At 31.9% G+C, this 22170-nt stretch overlaps 1 protein-coding gene across 24 annotated transcripts in view; it reads right to left on the bottom strand.

Annotated features, from left to right (window-relative positions):
* LOC105193379 (CUGBP Elav-like family member 2) overlaps positions 1-22170 on the bottom strand; it is a 688840-nt gene that overhangs the window by 237683 nt on the left and 428987 nt on the right. Inside the window, exons 1-2 of one of the 24 annotated variants that reach the window (XM_039450453.1) lie at positions 21292-21875; positions 20295-20475 (exon numbers count right to left, since the gene is read on the bottom strand). The exons of the other annotated variants lie outside the window; for them this stretch is intronic. Of the exons in view, the coding sequence (XP_039306387.1) occupies positions 20295-20443 (149 nt within the window). The 5' untranslated portion in view covers positions 20444-20475; positions 21292-21875. Of the gene's footprint in view, positions 1-20294; positions 20476-21291; positions 21876-22170 lie in introns of those variants that run through there. 24 annotated transcript variants of the gene reach the window in all.

Here is a 22170-nt window from a genome sequence, read left to right as displayed (position 1 = left end):
ATTTCGAGTTTCTTAGACCGCGTGAGATAGCGTATCTCCCAATGTTAATCGCGTCCAAAATAAATCCGGAGAAAAGCCGGCGGGATAAAAACTTTCTAATTAAGACAATTTTGCTAGTTAGCCGTTAACTATCCCCGTGAGACAGTTTACTAAACCTTTTGGAAGCTTGACCACCTGGATAAGTTCCAGAGGAAACCACGAGGATGGGGTGACTAGAGGATACGCCGGAGGGTGGGTTCGGGGGTGGGCCGTAAATCGGCGAGAGGGTCCTACGCTTTCACGGGGCTCTTACAGATATTATAGGTCGCGAAAAGTTTCACGCGTAAAAATATCGCGGATTTATGAGGAAACTTGCCGGATTCTCCTCGTTGCCGTGGTAATTGTCGAAGATGTATCGCTGCCCGGTGAATTTTATCTGCTGGCAGGTTGAACCGTGCTGCTTACTGCCAGCCGCTATTTCACCCCTGGGGCTTGAGATTCCTACACGTGCTCACGCGTATGTAGGCGGGTAATGTGTTATATAGGATGTCCCTATATCTGTCGTGACATTTTCGCTCTCTTTTAAAGCCTTTTTTAAACCTTCGATTATGTTTGAATGAATCTTTTCTTAGTTCACAAAAGAATGTCGATTGAGTCTTACCTACTTCCGAATTTTTCAACTGAACTCTAACATTAAAGATCTTGATAAATCAAGCCCGAATTAAAATTTCAGTAAAGTAAGGCATAATGAAAATTCAGTGAAAGAGATAAGAAAAGATTTCTTTACTTGTTAATTCAAGATGTAGCCATTGATTTTGTCAATTTGCAATTGTGCCTAATTTAAAAGCTAGCAATACTCCAAGATTTTGTCACATCTTGTCACATAAATTTTATTTAAAAAAAAATATGATTTCAAATTAATGACAATTTATAACAAAGGTAAAAGTTTGCAATTGTTAGATTTTGGACACCCTGTACAATATTGACGGCTATCCTCGATCGGCTGTAACAGGAAATTGCTTCGCCGCCTCAGGCGTTCCCGCGCTTAAGTATACGCACGCACGCACGTACGCACATTTTTCTTACGAGTATTGTCAACCGTATTGCGACCGAAATGATAAACGAAGGTAATTTGATAATGATTTGACAAACGCGCAATTTTGCGCAACGCTTCCGGCGCAATACACTCCTTTTAATATTCTATAGGGTTTATGTAATTTCTTTTTTACAGATATTCCATTTATGCTCGATTTCTTCACATTTCCTGATAATTATCTTCTAGATAAAGATAATCTAGAAAAAGATAATCAACAGTTAACTAAAAATTCATTTGCTTCAGTGAAATCCTTGATTATGAATCTAATGAATAACCATTCTTTATGCTATAATATTAATTTCCGACACCAAATGTACATGAATTTTATTTGAAATTACTACATTCTTTGAGAGATATCTCATGATTAAAATGATCTAAAGATAAAGAAACTGAGCATCAGAGAAAATTAATGACCAACAAAAATAATATTTCATTCGTATTTATCTGATTTCTTTAATAGGACATAAAAGCTATTCTTATAATTTATTTTTTTAAGCTAACAAAACAGATAAATTATAAGTATATAAAATTCTAATGTTTTTCTGATGATTTTGTGTGTGTATTAATTGTGTTAATATGAAAAGTTATATTATTATAAGAGTAGCTTAATATGATCTACTAAAAAAATTAGACAAATGCAAAGAGAATTTATTAATACATTTATATTAATATATTAAATAATGATTAATTATATAAGACGTAAACTAATAATAGAAACCAATAAATATTGGCTTTTTTATTAATAATTTAATGGATAAATTGAAGTACTTATAGAAGATTATTGCTTTTTTCCTGAATTATTTTTTAATTTATTATCAAGAAAAAACGATTAAAAATACGCTGTACTAAAATATCAATTTGAACCAAATTTTAATATTTTAATATAAAATAATGTAAGTCTCAAATGTAAGGATATATAAAGGAGAAATGATACATAAATTATTGCTACAATCAGTAAGGATTTGTCAGAGGCGTAGCGAATTTGAATCATACGCGTAATATACCTCTATGGATATTAATTAACCAAATGTGTCAATTAACAGTATCTATGTGTGAATTCATACATCAGAAACGCTTGAATTGAATTAGAATGCTTGTAGAGAATCAGTCAACTAATTATCAAGCGATATATACTCTAAATTTCATCAATATTTAGCACGTGCAAGGGGTATACGTTGAAGGATATTTCAAATTAATAATAAAAATCGGTAATAAAAATACACGGTTGACCGCGAGCTGCGCGCGAAACGATTCGGCTGCCTCGAGGAACTCGAGGGCGGTTACCCAGCTTCCCTTCGACTTGTTCAATGTAAATTCCGAACATAGGGGTTTTGGGCCACCGGTTATGGCGGTGGTCGGCTACTGCGGCCATCAATTTAACGGTGTAAGTCCGTAATATAGCACGAGCTAGCAACGCGTACCGGCTACGCCAACCCCGCCGTAACTGCCCGACGGGGTAAGAGGATTAAGTGCAACTCGCGCGAGTACCACGCGAGCGCCGTTTTTATACAACCTCCCGATATTTTAGCCGTTTTTGCCGGGAGCCGCGTTAATCAAGCCGAGAAATGAATTTAATAACCGCGAGGGCTCATCGGAGGCATGGCAAAACGGCTCTCACGAAGGAAAAGGTCCCGTTAAGTACTTTATAAGCGGAATATTTTCACGATCCGCGGACTTGCCGTAAAATATATTCTAACAATGGGGAATATTAATTAGTTTACTTGTTTAAATAAACGCGATAAACATATTATTTTTTTAAGTAATTATTTCTTATTCTTCTTTTTACGGAATGAAAACGTATGTTTGAAAATGACTTCAACGCAATCATTTTACAAATACATATAAATTCTACATAAATCTGAAATATATCAGGTAAGAGATTTAAAACAGAAAAAGCTTAAATACTTTACAAAAAATGTACTTGATGTAAGACGCTTAGAGTGTTTCTGATTTTTTTAAAAATATTTTTTGATATAGTTCAATAATCACATTTTAATTAGAGATTGTATAACTAAGAGTATATAAGTTTTTAGGAAACTTCAATTCCTTAAATATTGCATATACTGTTACAAAACATTTCGCAATATTACGTACGCGAAAAGATCCTTATTATTTTTACAGTTTAATTTAAACAATTTAAACATTTATTTTTCCGTCTTCTTTTTTCCTTTATTTTCCCTTTCTTTTTCTCCCTCTCTGTCTCTTTCATTGCTATTCTCGAGATATCAAAATTTTATTCTAACTAAAGATAAAAATAATATAATTTCTTTAAATATTTTATAATTTTCCGATAAAAACCAATAATAAACTTTGTTTTTCAAATAAATATTAAATTTAACAACTCAGTTATTATTTAATAACTCAATTTCAAAATAAATTTCATCCAAGTTTTTTTATTGACTAATTTTAGCTGAATTCTTTTACAGAAACGCAATTACAAATATAAATTTATATGATTAATAACATCATGTGTACATTATAAACAATCCAATAACCTGTAATCAAGTTTATGCAACCTACATCTTGCGCGATGCTTGGATATTATTAATTTGAATTCAAATAGAAGTTGCCACGTTATTGAATATTGATTAACTCATTGCATCAACAATATCGATCTATTTTGATCAAAATTAATAAATATTACATTCCTAAATAAAAAATATCAGCATATAACAACGACTTCCTTACTAGTTCTTATATAGTATGCCAGTTCTATGCGCATAAAATTTATGTGCTCTCGCTGCAAATTTTGGACTAGATAAAGTCGAGTTCGGAAGTAGGTCGTTAACTTTACAAGTCGAAATAAATGCAGATGCAGACACCGTGCATCGTAAGTTCGATCGTATGCACTCGCGATATCGAATTCCGATTAATCGACCGGCCGGTCATTGAAAGTGCCACCATCCGCTTGGACCATTAATAAAAGAGTCTCATGTAACGAAGAAGATAAGCTTGCTTCTCTCGTTGAAGAGCAGTAAGAATGACGATGACGACGACGACGACGACGAGATGGACTTTCGTCAACTCTGCGAAAATGAATGGGCGTGAGAACGCGCCGCACACAAAAGGACTGGCTGACGCCTGCATTTCGCAAATTTTTCTTGCTTTCGAGAGGTCGCACGGTTTTTCGATCCCTTATTTTTCTTCTTTCTCTTTGTGAGTCGCCATTCTTGCTCGCCCAACCATTTTTCCCTTTGACTCGTAAGAGGACCGCGCGCGCGGATGCACTCGTACCAATCGCAATTTCTTAGGACTGCAAGCATGTATGCGCAACGTGTGTGCGTGAAAGTGTATTTCTCGTTTACGGGAAAGAGCCGGCACTCGCATTCGCGACAACTAGACAATGCCGGGGCGAGGAAGGACCATGAACGCTATTTCACTTTGCAGACTTTGAGTAATTGGAGACTAAAGACACCCGGTCTTGAATGCAAAGCCAAGATCGGTCAATTCTGAACAAACGATTAATCATAATATATTTGACCAATTCCACTGAATGCTATATAGCACAGAAACATTTGTATCTGATTTCTAATTTCTAAAATTTGGCACAAATATATAATTAAATGTCTACAAATTTAGAAGAAAGTTTTTACATCTAATTCAGAAACATTATTCAAAAACTTTGCAACTTTTTTTGAATAAATTTAGCAAATACATCGAATTAAAACATATGATGATTGACACTTTAAGCATGCTAACAAATCATGAGAAGAATCTAACAAGTCTACAATAAAAGAATAATTTTTTAAGTTTTATTTGAAAAAGTTTAGTAAATCTACCAATTGTCTTCTCAATTCAATAGCAAAACCAATAATGTTTAACCAGAAGATAATGTGTACTTGCTTTACGTTATTCTTCTATTTTTTATCTTTAATACCTTGAAGATCTTAGAGAAATAAAAGCATTATAAATAAAAAATGTGAACAAAACAATTATAAAATAAAATAATTGGCAAATCTAAAAACTCTGTATACAAATTCTTAATAAAAAATTTTAAGGCAAAATTTGATCAATAAGAGAGTCAGCACGAGGTGTTTATGTGTATCTAGTAATTTATTAACAATTAAATACATTGGTAAATGGCGTTCATCCGACGCTAATGGACGTAAATTGACATTAATACGCAAACGTTTCGACTCACGATTCGAGTCCCCTTCAGTGCTTTCTCCTCATGTGTAATCCGCATCACATTTTCATTTTGGCGGTGGTTTTCACTTACTTTCGAGGAATATGGATTGAATTTCAAATGTCTATTATTCTTGACAATAATCTTTCGTAGTTACATTCAGCATGAGTCTCTATTATAACCGGCGAGCAAGAGTTCGTTGACAGATATTTATCCGAGATGCGTTGTAAATGTGTATGAGAACATTTAACCCATGTCCAATTGTGTACATCAATCTATATGTATGTATATGTAGCCAACACGTACCTTACACTATACCTAATGAGTATGATGAGGATCTACACATGAGGAGAAAGCACTGAAGAGGACTCCAATCGTGAGTCGAAACGTATTAATGTAAATTTACGTAATTAGCGTCGGATCAACGCCATTTACTAACTTGTTTAATTGTTAATAAACTATTATGCAGCACATAAACACCTTGTGCTGACACTTATTGGTCAAACTTCGCCTTAAAATTTTTTATTGAGAAATTGTAAGATAATATATTAACTTTTTGTTATTAATTCAATTCTAAGAATAACAACTTTGTTATCTTATAAATTCAACTCGGATATGGTTGCTGTAAAATTTATAACAAATCATAATAGCTCTTCTTTTGGCTGCTTCATTAAAGATTCCAGTGGATTGCTCCGCGAGAGAAGATAATTTTCGAGTTTATTTTGGCTCGTCAGCGCGGAAACGCGATTTCGTTACCCATTACATCGAGATTCGTATCGCTCACGGCTATGTACACCGATATTAGAGGGTTCGATGTCCCCGGTCCTTAACTATCTTCAAACTTTATCGAAAACTTGAAGCACGTAATATCTTGCGCAGCTGTGAAAGTCGCAACATATGTACAGTTTATAATATTCGGCAGTTATCTCAATCTTATTTTATGTATCGTAAAAGACTGCGTACTTGATATTAAAAATATTACAAACTCTATCCAAACGTAATAAGCTAAATATATTTTATCGCTTTAAGTAAAGCAATTTTTTCAGTGTGTGTGGTGAAGTATTTGTATAATAGCATCCTTATATTATTATACACTTGTTGCAAATTTCAATACTTTGTTCACTTTTTTTCTAATCATTACAACAATTCTTATAAATACATTACCTATTTAAAAATTATTTATTACAATTCTTTATATTATATAAAATACTATTATACAAAAATAAACTCATAATTTATATCAAAAATGTGTTAATTTATTATCAATTTAAAGCTATTGACGCATGCTTTTGAAATCTATTTAGATTGAGTTTCTCGAATATATTGATTAAGTGTAGAATGAGAAAGAGCTATTGAAATTCTGCGTGCATCTCGTCCGATAATTAAGAAAAATCGCTCGGGGCTAAGTAACGTGCGTCAATCTTCCTCCTCGATATTGTCAAAGTTACTTAGTCCAGGGGGGTTGCTCAATACACTTCGCGCAAGGGCGGACGACTGCGTGTGTTTTGGCGTGGGACGCGTATGTTCTTTCATTAGCCGCAGGAAATTAACCGAGAACGACCGCGAAGGCCTCTTCGTTTCCCGACCCCTCTCCCTCTGGCAGAGACTCTGGAAGCGTCACAGCGCGACGAAGGGTGCGAAATAACCGACGAGAGGTCGAATTTCGAAAATTTTACCGTTTCACGGTTGTTGCGCTGTGCGCGGCGCGCGGCACCCCGGTGAAAATGACAGCTGGACTCTCTCTTTTGAGCGGCGTGGTCATTTTTTTATACCTGTCGCGACACCCCTCTTTTACACAGTCGCAGCTTTATACAGTCCTCCACGCGATGCGAGCACATTCTACTATTTTAAAGCGTCTCATCGGTGACGAGAGTGAATGTGGCAGTGGGCCGGAGGCTCAGAACGTAAAAGAGACGAATTTGCATAATTGTTTTCAGTTTTACCGAGGCGTCTTGCGTTAATAAAGAAATACGGCATGGGCTGCTACGCGATACGGTAAAGCGCCGCGATTCTTCTACCATTGCAAATATATATTTCGGCCATTTATTTCTCTCCTTTTTTTCCGCGCTCAGTAAATTTAGCCGAGCTTAATTTAATCGCTTCCATAAAATAACAATAGACAAACAATTTAGTTAACAAAATGCTTCCAAAATAACAGATTTCTCATTAAATTAAAAAAATTAGCGGTGCTCGCAGTCTATAAAAAAATTTTTCAATATATATTTCAGAACAGAATTCTAATTAAAAATTTCACCGTCGTTACTTTTTACTTCCCAGTAAAAACTTCAAGTATAACATACAACATAAATGTAAAACATACATGTATATTTACGTGTATGTTGTACAGCAGTCATATTACAACTGTATTTGCTGAGATGCAATCGTAAAACTCTTAAGCTTATTTTAATAATACTCGTATGCTCTACATGTATTTTTTATTGAAACATATTATAAAAAATATTACTTTCACGTGCTCTAAGTATCACTTAATTGGTTCGCAATCAAATCAATTTAAGCTATTCATTATGCAACTATACGTCACGTCACGCGAAAAATTTGATTATCTAGTTACGAGTTTAAAAACGATGAAGCCATTATCGGGACGACTTGAGCGAATGTTAATCGAATAAGTTCAAACACGGATATCATGAGAAGACTAATCTTTCGAGCGGATCACGAAGAGCATTGACCCGCGGGCTTGTGGAACGTCAAAAATCGAAAACGCTTATCGATTTTACCGTCCTAGTGGCGGACGAGAACACGACACGGGTGATCGCACACGTTTCAAACCCTGAAGCAGTTAGGCCAGTCACGTGTAGTGTCCGCTGATACGAGTGCTGCATACAAAAGTTTTTCGACATCTACTTTGTGGGCCGCGTCCATTCGCACATACACTCACATCAACATTCAAACTTATATACTATGAGAAGTTACCGTCACACGTATATATACACGTCTGTATTTCACGTCTACACTAATACCTATCTATTCGCATCTATATATAGCAATATCTTCACGTCATATCGGTGCATGGCGCTTATATCATTGAGAGTATATATCACTCAATAATACAATACTGGAGCAAACCATTGAAGGGTAGGAGTATTCCAATTCTAAAGGACTCATGCAAAGATAGTACTATTCTCTCTCTATATATCTATTATCTATCCGTCCACCTATCTATCTAATTACCTATTAATCTATTCATCTGTCTATCTACCGTCTTAAAAGATTTGCTATTAAAAATTTAAAGAAATTTTTTTTGGTTTATTTTATGAAGAAAAAATCCTTTAAACACATATATGTTTTAAAGTGCTTTACTTTCGAAATACAAGGTGTCAAAGTTGAGAAAAAAATATGAAAATTTCGAAAATTTAAAAACGCTTATAGATGTTTTATTCAAATTTGGTATGCTTATATATGGTATTAAGAGTTTTAGTTGGAAATTTCAAAAATATTGTTAAATTTCTAAAAAAAAAAAAGCCAGTAGTGTACCATTAATTTCAAAAACTTAATCTAATTACAAACGCTCCTGATAAATCAAAACATTTTTTATTGGTATTGGAAAATAATTTTTAATACCATAAATTTGATTACAATAGATAAAAGCGTTTTTTAGTTTTTCAAAATTTTCATATTTCTTACTTCAACTTTGGCTTCTTGTATTTTGAAAACAAAACGCTATAGGACTTACAGTTACAAGGCATTTTCTCTTCACGAAATAGACCAAAAAATATTGCCTTAAATTTTTACACTGTTTTACACTTAGGAATTACTAAAGTGTTATATGTATACACAAGAGTTTTCTATAGTTTGATATAGGGAAGACTCGCTCCAGTATACTATAGAGCCCAATGGCTTATACCATCTCATATTTCAAGTTTTCACTACATCTACAGAAAATAAGCTTTACATCTACGCTTTAGGTTCACAGCGAAGGTACCACTACAATTATACATTTCCGTAACAGCATCTCCGCGCGCGTCACACGTAACGTTCCCCCTACACCTTCTACCACATTTTCACCGAAACTTTCTCTCACATCTACGTATGTACAATTACTCGTTGTATCTACATTTATGCCTGCACATACGGCTACACTTGCGCCGCAGAAGCTTTAGCGTCATATAGCGCTTCAACCCTCTCATACATGCCAGCACGATGCCTTCGTTCTCGGGAGTGGCAGCCGTTCTGACACCGAAAAACAAGGAAAAGCTCCGTGAGCGGTTGGAAGGACACGTACGTGGTATGCTCTTGCAAACAACACTCCAATGAGAAGAGATACTCGGCTGTAGCCCCGACCCCTGTTGCGCCCACGTCGGACGCCACGCCACGTGGATATGTCTAATTCGTTTCGCACGTCTCGCCACGTCGGGCGTGTAAAGGGAATATTTTCTCGCAAAATAATTTCGCCACGGTCGATGGTTTCGTGAGATGTATATAAGTCATCCTTCTATTTTCAACCAAGTTCGTCGCTCCCTTCCGTCGATTCTCAACCCGGCAAATTAAAGCTTGCAAATGATTCGCTTTAAAGATTCCAATTAATTGCGTAGGTACAAGAGAAGTCTGCGAAGAGAAGTCTGTGTGCGAAACTCATTGGTGATCCAATTGCAAAGCAAAAAGATGAAGGAGATAAGACAGGAAGAAGAGAAAAAGATCAAAACGAAGAGAGAAAGAGAGAGAAACAGGCAGTAAGAGTGCATTATGCGGTACACTTGAGTATCGAACGGTTGTTTATTTCGCTTGACAAAATGGCTGATAAATAAACATGGACTTCTTATTATTTGCGGTAGTACAATTTAACATATCCTAACGAGCTACCTTTTCACCTTTCAGGCAGAGTAACCAGAAGTTTGACCAAGACAACTGTGGTTTAAGATAAAATGCGATTTCTTTGTAATGAAATGAAATAGCATTGTATAGCTGAATCAATCATGAACACGATTTAAAATCAAGAGTCAAAAAGAATTTATAGTATTAATTATTGGCTGGATTATCTTGTCGCGTTTTTATTTATAAAATTATCAAATTAAAGTCTTGTTTTATTTTTAAATTGCGTTTCAAATTAATCTAATGTAATCTTATCGTAAATCAATATATCTAAAGAAAGAAATATAATTAGTTTATTTTTATTATCAGCAAACATGATATTGTTTTTTTCTAGTTATTCTTATCAATCAATCTCAATTGTCATCCCAGATTCAAATATTATTAATCCTAATCGTTATGTCGACAATATAGATATATAAACAATATTAACTAAAATAAAATACAATTTCTATGATAAGATCTTATTTTACGCAAAAAATAATGGTGCGATGCACAAACCGATCATATGCCGGTCGAAGATTCGATAATCGCAAGGAAGTTCTCAGACGCGATATGCCCAGCGGCGTCCTGCCCAGCGGCGTCCAATTACTGATCAGTAATTGGAGCAGAATTTCTGTTGAGCTCAAATTTGCGCATCGCTGTTCAATCTGTGTCTACGGGTCAGTTGCCGACTCCGCTACACTCGATTAATTAAATCGACTTAATTTCAAGCTTATGATTACAAGATATTTTTGTATAACGATTTGAAATTTATCGGATTAGTCAACAGAATAGATTATAGATGCAAAAATTAATGGCAAACTTAATTACAGCTCCATAAGTTGACGAAATAAGCTAGTTGTAAGAAATTTAAAAATAATAATAATATAAGTATTGTAATAAATAATATATCATATAATAACAATAAAAAAAAATTTTTTTTGTAATTTTACAAAAAGTAATAAAAGTCTAGGAATTTGGTTTAAAAGATTGCAACCAATATAATTAGAGTAAAAAATGCGACAGCAAAATAAAAATTATTATCATATAACTTTAATTGTTGGACTTTAAATTTATGTAACTTTTTATAATTTTATAGTTTCTTCTTTAGAACAGAAATCTTTTAGATTAATTATTGCAACTTTTTCGTAGAGAATTTGAATGCATACAAGAATGCATATATCTTCACCTCAGTAAAATGTTTTGTTAATATATAGATATGTATATATTCTGGAGATTAATTGATACCGAAAGTTTAATTAATCACGGAAGTTTTCAAATTATAAACAATCAAATTTAGCCAATAGTGTCGCATAAAGTTTAAACTGTTCAAGCCCGTTGCGGTGCTTACATGCATGCAGCTCCGTTTACTATTGATTTTCACAACTTGATAAACACAGATTGTTAGTTTAATTGACTGATATTCAGTTGATTTATACGTTTTGGTTTCTTATATGCAAGATCATGTAACATATGAATAATTAATTAATGCACAATATTAACAAGTTTGTTATTAATAATAAACTTTAACTGTTACTTATTAATTATTTAATATTCCAAATTACATATCATAGAGAAACATTTCCAAACTCTTTTTAAATAATTTTATTAACATAAATGCAAGTCAATAATTGTTATCATTACTTTAAATATTAAATTTTAATAATAAATTTTAAAAGAACATAAATAGTGATTACTCTGCACTATTAATTAATATAAATATAATGAAATATGAGATTAATTAAACAACTAATTGAACAATAAATTCAAATCAATTCGTACAATATCTGTGATACATCGTCAATAATTAAAAAAATTTGAAAATCACGAAACTCTGTCCAGTGAGTAACTTTATTCTAATGTCGTCTAATACAAATTAATAAAGAGAGACAAATAGCTTTAAGTTTATTATAATAATATAATAATGTAATAATAAAATAATATATTAATGATTTAATATAATAATATAATAATAAGATGTAAAGAGGTTCGCTCAAAAATAAATAATTAAAATTTAGTATTACACACATTTCGATGTTTCAAATAGCGTTTTTCTGCTTAAATCACTCAATTCAAACCAAAGTTTCACATATTATTCCGCGCTCTCAATTCGAAACTGGTGGATAAATTACATTTAAATTGGCGAGGAATTTAAAACGAGATGCAAGATACATTTAAATTCAAGTATCACTGGAGAAATAATTATTATCCGTAAATACCGCAAAACGATAATTTACAATTTCCATCCTGTGTCGTTGTATTTTTACTTTAAACAAAATGAAATTTAAACAAATAAATTACGCATAATGTTTATATTTGGATAAACAAACAAATCGTCTCTTTTATACTCTTTCCACTAACTGTAGAGGTATTAATCGCGCGGGCTCGTCATTATTAAATAATTGAGTTTGCTTCTATTGACGCGATCCAATCTCAAGGGAGAATAACACATGTAAGCAACTCGCGTCACTGCCTGTCGACTTTCGTGCCTGCGAATATCATGATTACCTTGGGTACGTGACTGTACGCAACAAAAAATGAGTGTTGAATACCAAACACCAGTATTAACTAGCAAGGAACGTTTGGCAACCTGGAGAGTCAAAAAATTCTGAAACTTTGTACAAATAGAGAAGTTAACTTGTAACACATAAATATTATTTGTTCGTGCTCTAATTCAGGAGGTGAAATACTTTTGAAAAAAATTGGTTTTTTTCTGTCCAAGCAAAGATCATCAAAGCTATAAGAGATAGAAGAAAATGTTTTAAACAAAAGTTGAATGGCTCGAAGAGTACTTTATAAAAATAATTAAAAAAAATTAATTATTATTAATTATTATTAACAAAAAAAAATATTTTTTAAATTATTGTTATAAAGTACTCTTTGAGCCATTCAATTTTTATTTAAAATATTTTTTTCTATCTCTTATAGTTTCGACGATATTTGCTTGGAAAGAAAAAAACTGATTTTTTTTTTCAAAAGGATGTTTCAACCTCTAAAACTGAATTAGAGCATGAACAAAAAATATTTTTCTGTTACAAATGAACTCCTCTATTTGTACACAAAGTTTTAGAATTTTTTGAAGCTGCAGGTTGCCAAACATTCCTTGTAAGTCAACTACATATTTGCGTATGGCCAAATAAATGTACGTCAAATATTTATTTATTACGTTTCCAGTTAATTCCGATGGACTACATTTAAGTGGATTATTATTTCTCTATGTATCAGTGTATTTTTATGTAGAAAAATAGATATTAAAAAAACAGTTATACATCTATTATTTATTATTATAATTCTAAATTTATAAATTTTAATTTAACAATAAAAACAACGGTAAAAATAAATGTGTAATGTATATTTATGTTAAACTTATTTTTCTTTTATAAAATAATAATATAAAGTAGCAGCTTTTATAAAGTAACTTTGTAGAGAAACCAAAAAGAACATTTCTAATAATGTGATAATAAAATATTAGCTGAACGCTGCAACATATATGACATCTGAATATAAGAAATTAATAACAAAACCAGCTGTGTATAGTAAAAATTAATATTACTTATAAAAATTAGTCACAAATAAAATATTGTAACAAACGCAAACTATACACGATATTATTTATCAAATTTAATTGCTTATGATAAAATAATTTTATTACAATTTTACATTTTCATCGAAGGATTTTCGATTTCACAATTAATCTCCGTAATATGCAAAAACATTGTATGGTTATAGTTATGGAAAGTCTTTTAGCTCTATGACTTTTTATATTACTTTGACGTTTCATGAAGTCTGAGAGATGACAGAAAGATGACCTAGAAATTTTAGAAATATCTCTACATATATACCTAGTTGATAGTAAACTGTGATGACCTACTAAGAAACAGAGTTAGACAACTGTTCTAAGAAAATAAATCCGACGCAAGACGGGAACAAGCTTACATAGGAAATTCTCTTTGAGCTATTCCCATCTCATCTAACCGCTGTAAGACATCCTTCCTCGCGTTTCCGTTTCCCTAATTAAGAAAACTCGTCGTTCTCCCGGTAGTTCGGTATGACGATGTCGTTCGCTTCCTCGCAACGGACTTTGATGGCCATTAAGGCATCTTAGAGCATCTTAATCCGTGTCAGCAAGAAAGTTTGGCGATCATATTCGAGAATTCGTTTCTGTGCGCAAAGCTGATTACGGTGTCTCTGATTACGACATTGTTATGCGAATTATTTTAGAAATATGCATTAAAATATTAATCTTCTGCTACATGCTATATTAAATAATTGCATTAAATTTTTAGTAATTATTGTAAAAGAAACACATAATTATTTTTTGATTACAAAATCGAAAGATAAAACTTTTTACTTTGTCGATTTATAATTTCAATATTTTTTTTATAATTTATAATTTTAGTATTCTTTCATATGACTTTTATATTTTAATTTCAAAACTCGTTATTCTTCTCGATGTTAATTTAAATTAAAAAGAATGTTACATATGCTATATTATTTTCGTTTGCCATTAATTATGATATCTAAGCTTTTCCAGAAAAAAAAAATTAATTTTATATTTCTTAAAAATATTGTTATCAATAAGCAATACAATAATTATGACACATATATGAATATAAATATTGTTTGATAAATGTTAAATGTATTATCAGTTATAGAGATTAAATTTAATTTATTTCTTGCAACAAACTCCTTGCTTTTCCTATCAGAATATTTGTTGCTCAATACAACTTTCCTTTATTTCAATCGTCGAGATATTAACGATTTTAATTCTGCAATGCGAGCACACAGAATTAATCTCAACGGATGCTTGAATATTTTCGTAACGCATGGAGATCCAATTAGTGTGAGGTACGGTCTGATGCTGTCGAAGTAATTATCCCGTAATTGATACGCCGCGTGCAATCAAACAAAACGAAAAATGTCTCGAATTAAGGAACGCCAGTGCTGGCGTGCTCATTCGAGATAGCTGAAAATTATTCCCGAATCAGCCGTTTCGCTAACCCCTCTCGGCTCCCCAAATGCAAAGCGCGACGCTTAGGGTGAATTTGCCACGCGGTTAGTGTTTCGAGCTCGGTTGGTTGCAAAATGTTCCATGCTGAGTATATAACTCGGCAACAATTTAAGCGTCGCATTATCGTCGAAGGATGAAGTCGGCGGATAACCACCGACTTCATCCACGCGGGATTAGTCGGACATTCGCATTCTCACGTTGCTGTTCTGTTCCTTCCGACTGTTGCTCAATTGCAGATATTTAAATGACACGTTTTTACAAAATTAAAAAAGATACCATTTTAAATACGTATTTGAACAAAAATAAAATATATAAATTATAAAATTAATTGTTCAACAAATGTGTGTTAAAAAATTATTTGCTTAATATTTTACTTTTTAACATTAAATATCTTAGATGTAAAATTAATTTCTCCGTAAGAAAATAACTTAAATTCGTAATAAAAAGAGAATACAGGTCGATATGTGAAAACACAATCAAAGAACCTTAATATTTTCACAGCTAAATCTTATTGTTCATATATTTCTTAAATAATTTGATGTACACACATTTCATTGAATTTTGTATCGATAAATTTTTTGGTTTTAAGACACAGTTCCAAGTTAAACAAAAATACTAATATCACATTTTTAAATTTAAATTTAATAAAATTAAGTTAAGAACACATATTAATTTTTTTATATTTTTTTAATAATTAAAAGATTCTCGCTGACAGAATAATAGTTTTATATATTTGGTAAATAAAACCTCTATAATTTATAAAGCGTAGGAAAATATAAAGAATTAAAAAAATTTTTAAATAACTTAGTTTAAGGTCTAAGTAAATGAGTCGAGATAATATCGATTACGTATATTACAAATTTTTTAAATCAGTGTTAATAAAAAGTATATAATTTTAATTTATTACAGAGGTAAAGCAAATTTTATCGCACATCTCATTACATTTATAAATTTTTTTTATAACACATTAGATAGACCACTTTATTATTATTACGAAGAATTACAAAGATGTACGGAAAAAGTACGTTATCGGAAAATTACTCATGGACTCAATAGCGGATTTTCATTACCTAGAAGCATAAGCTTTTGATAATTCCATTTCGCAATTTCTTTCTACGATTTCATCATCGGAATGGGAGATAGCGATGCAAAAAGCTTCATTAGACATTCCATGCGCGAGGACGCGGTCGTATGTTGTAAAAGACACCGTACGGTTATAGTACGCGGCCGTGCGTTTATCGCCGATAATTAATCGTGGAAGAGCGGCCGAATCAAAGGAATCAAAGGAACGAGTCGATTCGGCACGAGCGTGGATTATACGAGGGGCACGAATTTAATTTCCTCCCTCTGTCTGCCAATATACCGGAGGGATTCGTAAGCGAACTAATTATTTTGCGAGCCATCCACCCAGTGGATCGGCCCGATGAAGAAAAAAAGGAGAGAGTGGAAAAGAAAAGAGGAAAACCGGAAAAGAAGTCATGGATGCCTCATATAGTCTGCTATGAAAAGTTTCTTTTTGTTGCCAAGTTATTATTTATTTTAAAAGTTAAAATACCAATTTGTTTTTCAATACGATAATATTAACAGTATACTATAAGAGTAACTTGGAAATTTTTGTTAACACCTTAAAAAATTTATTCAACAAAAATCGGTTTATAAAATGTAATTTTAAAATATTAAATTTACTAATCGTCATATCATTTCTTTAATCTATTACACGGCTTTCAAATCTATTTATTTTGTGTAAAAATATGCAACAAATGCATGACGTCACCATAGCACTCAGTTCAGAATATTAATACACGTCATTATTTCGTAGGTACTTGACGCGCGTACGTGTAAAAAAATTTGTTTACAGAATTTCGTAACAATTCTATTTTATTGACGTTTCCAAGGAAAATGCAGCGTTGCAGATTTCGTTGATACGGCCCTGCTAGAAACGGATGGGCGATCGAGCCGCGCAATAAGCGAAAGTTATTTTGCCGCTGCAAACTCGCGGGGGGGAGAGAACGCTCGCGATAAGCGGTTATCGGAGTGTAATTCAATTACTGGATCTTCACAGTGCCCCAAGCACTATTGTCCCGTTTTTCCCCTCTCCATTCCATTCCCTCTGTCCCCGGAACGATCCTCCACCGACTTCACTACCCTCACACCCTCACCAGCGTATAGGCGCTGATTCGTTATCACCCTTTATCCGCCGCGACACAATGGCGTTAAACAGGAGATAACCAAACTGATATTGTGGGTCTGCCCTCGAGTTCATCGCGGTGACGACAACTTCGTTAACGTGGCATGAGAGAGAGAGAGAGAAAGAGAGGTGGAAAGGGGGGGGAGGAGGGGAAGGTAAAAGGGAGAGAGAAAACCTTCCCCGCGTTCTTGATAATTAACCGATTAAATGTGCAAACGCTTATGTTTCAAGTAGAGGCATTGTCGATGCTCTGAGCTAATTAATGGGAAATAAAATCTTGTGACACACATAATGGCATGGTTGCTGTGTATCCGGATATCAGATAATTATCGGATATTAGATAGTTGAATTATATGGATACTCAACGCGGATAATCAACAGCTGTACCCGTAAATCATATAGTACGTCTTCTTTTAGTTTCAAAACTTTGGTTAATTTTTCAATAATATTTGTTATCGCATTTTTATTTTTAAAGAAAATTAAAAAACAAAAATATTGTAATAGATAGTGTAAGCAAAGAACAAAAATTTACATTAAAACCAATCTCAATAACGTTTATCATAATTAAAATTAGAGTTAATAAAAAATTTAAATCTAATGCATGTAATGAAAAAGAAATAAAAATGTATATATTTGGTAGATACCATTTTTCAATTTAGATATTTTTTACATTTAAAAACAAATTTTTCTTACAATTACAATTATTAAAATATTTTATAAAAAAGTTCTTTCTTACATTTCTGTTTTGATGCTAACTACATTTTACTGTGCCCCATTTCTACTTTCCTTTGTTGTTCTTTAAACAATAGCATAGTGTTAACTGAAAAATAATCAAGCTGATAGGTGCCTACAGCCTTGCAAGTTAATGTCTGCTACCGTCGCAACTTCGTTAATGTAAGCGAGCTTTGGAGAAGAAAAGAGACGAAAATGGAATGACGACGGAAAGAGAGAGAGAAAGAGAGAGAGAGAGAAAGAGAGTCGGCCAAAACTTGATGGTGCGAAACTCTTTAACGACTCTTGCTCACGACTCCTCCTTCTGTAGAAGTGTACAAGAAAGAATGGAACACTTAACGACAACCGACTTATACGCACGTTTTTTGCTTGCAACACTTCAATGGAAAAATCTATTCTATAGATCAAAATATCGGTCATACAACCGATCTGATACAGATAATTAAAAAAACAAATATAGAATAATACAAAGAGAATAGTATAAAACTTGAAATATGTAAAATATTAAAAATTGAGCAGCATTTTTCATGAAAAAAATCGTGCTTCTTTTTTAATAAAAAATGTTAATTATGTGTCAAAAATCAAACGCTACACGTAAAATATTATAAATATTACAAGTAATTAATTTATAAATCCATTAAATATAAAACAGTTTGTAGAAATTATTTTATATAAAATAGTCAATATAAATTGTTGTTAGTTTCATTCATATTGTTTTTAATAAGATATTTTGTGTACATTGGAAGTAAAATAAAAATAAAAAAATTTTAAATCAAAATTTAAAAAAAAGGAGAAACAAATGAAACCGTTTTTAATTTAAAAACATAAAAGCATTTGTTTTTAATGTAACGTTTATATGTATCGTTTTATAATTTTAACTAATGACAAATATATGGTATAAAAAAGAAATAATGAAAAATACATGTACAGGATACACTTTTTTTTTAATATTACGTAAATATCTACAATATCTATGCAAATGGAAGAAGCAAGTCGATTAAAAATTTGCATTGAAAAAAATCTTGATGGAAAGATAGCGTAGCATTTTTGTAACGTACTAATTGGCTAAAGGGCCACGATGCTAGGCGGGCAACCAATTAAAAAGAGCTGAGCGCAAGGAAAAAAAGCTGAGCGCGAAAGTTGCCTTTATAATCGATTCTCTCAAACGAACTCGGTAAGAGCAAGAAACTTAAGCGAGACTGTCTTCGTTAATTATTAATTATCTCGTTCGTTTATTGATACAGTTTTGCATTAAGTCTTTTATCCCATCGCTACTTTCAGATAAAATATACCTTATAAAGAGAAAATATATCCTCTATCAAAGAAACTCTTAAATACATTATCTAAATGTTACATTAATTTTTATTTATTTATTTTCTAAATTATGATAATTATATATTATTTATCATTTATTTATTTAAGTGATTAAAGAGTAATTTCCAAAAAATGATTTGTAAGGTGACTCTTTGTTATGTATAAAGAACACGACGTTTAAATATTATAAATAAAATAGTCAACAATTACTATTTTTTTGACAAATATTGTAACTTTTTTATTTATATTTATCTTATGTTCTATTTCTATTTGTCTCTTACATTTTTTCTAGAAGGAAGTAAATAACCTTGCCTTCCGCCCTCTCTCTCTCTCTCTCTCTCTCTCTCTCTCTCTTTCTCTTTCTCTGAACGCATAACTATTTATCCTGGAACAACTGTTTATTTAAATTGTTAAATTCGATTAGAGCTGTATTGAAATTATAGTCCAAAAAGACAAAAATTGCCTGTAGAATCTGCTATACTAATTTTCATTTCTAAATAAGAGAAACGTAGTCTAAAATTAAAATATAATTGAAATTAATTTATATTAAAAATTGAAAATCAGTATATAAAGAAATTTTCTTGTATATTTTTGTTTTGTTATTTTGTTTTCCTAATGTGTGTTCTAACTGTATTCAGTTGCAAAATCAAATGGAAATTAAAACGGACAGCATTGTAACTTTTTCTTTTCAATTGTATTCAATATATCTCATGTTACTATTGCTGTCGTGTCATGGCCCAATCATAAAATAAAAATCAATACGCGAGGTATGCGAAACAATAAGTTTTATATTTATCGATTTATATGTTTCACGATATTGCTATTTCTGTTATTTTGATTAAAATTGCAGAATAAAATAAATTTGATGCACAATTATATACATGTGTAAAGCAGCAATCTTGCTTTTTACAAGATTGCAGCTAATGTTAATTAAAATTTGAATCAATTCATCAAATTATATGAATATCGAAACGTACGCATCGAGACTATCGTTTCAATCAGTACGTATAAAAATATGAGTGAGATTCTTTTCTCTTACCGATCTGGCTGTTGCAGCATATTGTTGTTGTTATTGTTATTCTGATCCAGTTGCATTGTCCCACTAGTGAACAACTTAAAATCGAGCATACTTTCCGAGTCTATCGCATTCAGCGGTGCGTTCAGGATCTGCACGCAGGACTCGAACATTGATCGTTCCTTCTCGAGTTACACAATGTGTGCTGCAATCGATATAACAAAAAAAAAAAAAAAAATTTCCAAACATTTAATGTCAGCGGCATCGATAACCGTCGTCGTTCGACGCTGTTCGTTTTGCCGGCAACTCGCGACGACGGAATTTGAAATTCAAATTTTATTAACTGGTGAACCTCATAGGAGACGAAGAGTGTCCTGTTACGTTTAATTAACTTGAATGAACGCACTTGACGCGATATCGACGGAGATCACGGTCCGACGCAAAGGACCCTTGCACGATCAATATTATTGAAGCAATATGCCGTGTTAATAATATTAACAGAACTTTATTATCCCCATATTAATATACTTCAAACGGCTTAATCATATTGCATAAATCTCTTGTGTTTAACGACACAAAATGTTAAATAAATAATAAAATTAATTAAATAACATAAAAAGTAAAAAGAGTCCATGGAAGGATTAACATAAAACATAAATTTAAATTTTATATAATCATGAAAATATCTGAAAAATTTTTAATTTAATTAAAAATAAAAACTGAATAATAAAAATTGCTTAATATTTTATATATATATAGCTACGCATGAAAAATAATTGTTAAACTAAATCTGTACAACGTTATTTCAGATAATAGATGCAATATAATATTCAATTTCAAAGGGAAGCAATATTACAAACAATATATTATTTAATAAATGATTAAGTTTACTGATTATATCATACAACATATTAAGAATACTAATCGTGCAAGGAGACTGCTTTAAGAAAATTCTCGAAGTAATTCGAAAAATAAAACGTTCTCGAAAATACGAAAATAGTTCGCATATTCGCCTACTTACCAAAAAGAATTGGTACGGTCTAAATCACCAGCACATACAAAACACTTGGAATTATTCAGGAAGGGAACGTGAACCAATTATCGAACGACGTTTGGAAAATCGAATGAAGATTAATTGCTAAGAACGGATGAGGATCACAAGCGGTTAGTAAAGTCTGCGTACCGGCCCGCAGCACGAGTCAAACTGCGGGCTAGATGGGATTTGTCCGCAAACTAAGGTCGTAGCGCGATATTATTACCTAGGTAGAGATCGTGTAAACATAAACGAAAATGTCCGTGAGTGGTGTTCTTAGTCAGAAATTCATCGTAAATATCTTTTCAATCTTATATAAGGTGTCCTGGTCTTTGCTTCGGTTTTACTCATTGTCAGGAAAGTATCGCGGAAAAATGTAAAATTATAAGTACAATTAAATGTTAATAATTCACATCATAGAATTTGATTGTTAGTTACTTGAGTAATTACTATAATAAATAAATTCTTATATTCAAGAATAAATCATATTTAATATGCTATAATACATAAATTCTCATATTCAAGAACTCATTTTCAAAAATTTATAATCGTTTTAGAAGAACATTTTTATACAGAGATTTTCTAACAAAAATTATAATAAATCTATTTTCAATGTTACATTTTATTTAAGATTTTAAACTTTATAAATATTTTTAAATTACTTAAAAATATGTATAATTTAATATTTTTTATATAGATGCTTGTTAGCATCAGTATTAATAAATTGATTATCAATTAAAATAAATATTATTAAATTGATTATCAATTTAATTTTATAATATTGTGTTATTCAATTAATTTAAGAACAATGCTCAGCTCGTAATCCATAACTTTGGTATTATTTTTTTCTTTAATATATTTAAGCCT

Source organism: Solenopsis invicta, chromosome 1, assembly GCF_016802725.1.
Source record: "Solenopsis invicta isolate M01_SB chromosome 1, UNIL_Sinv_3.0, whole genome shotgun sequence".
NCBI classification, from domain to species: Eukaryota; Metazoa; Arthropoda; class Insecta; order Hymenoptera; family Formicidae; genus Solenopsis; species Solenopsis invicta.
Note: the sequence above shows the minus strand (reverse complement) of the source record. Positions and strands in the feature narration are given on the sequence as shown.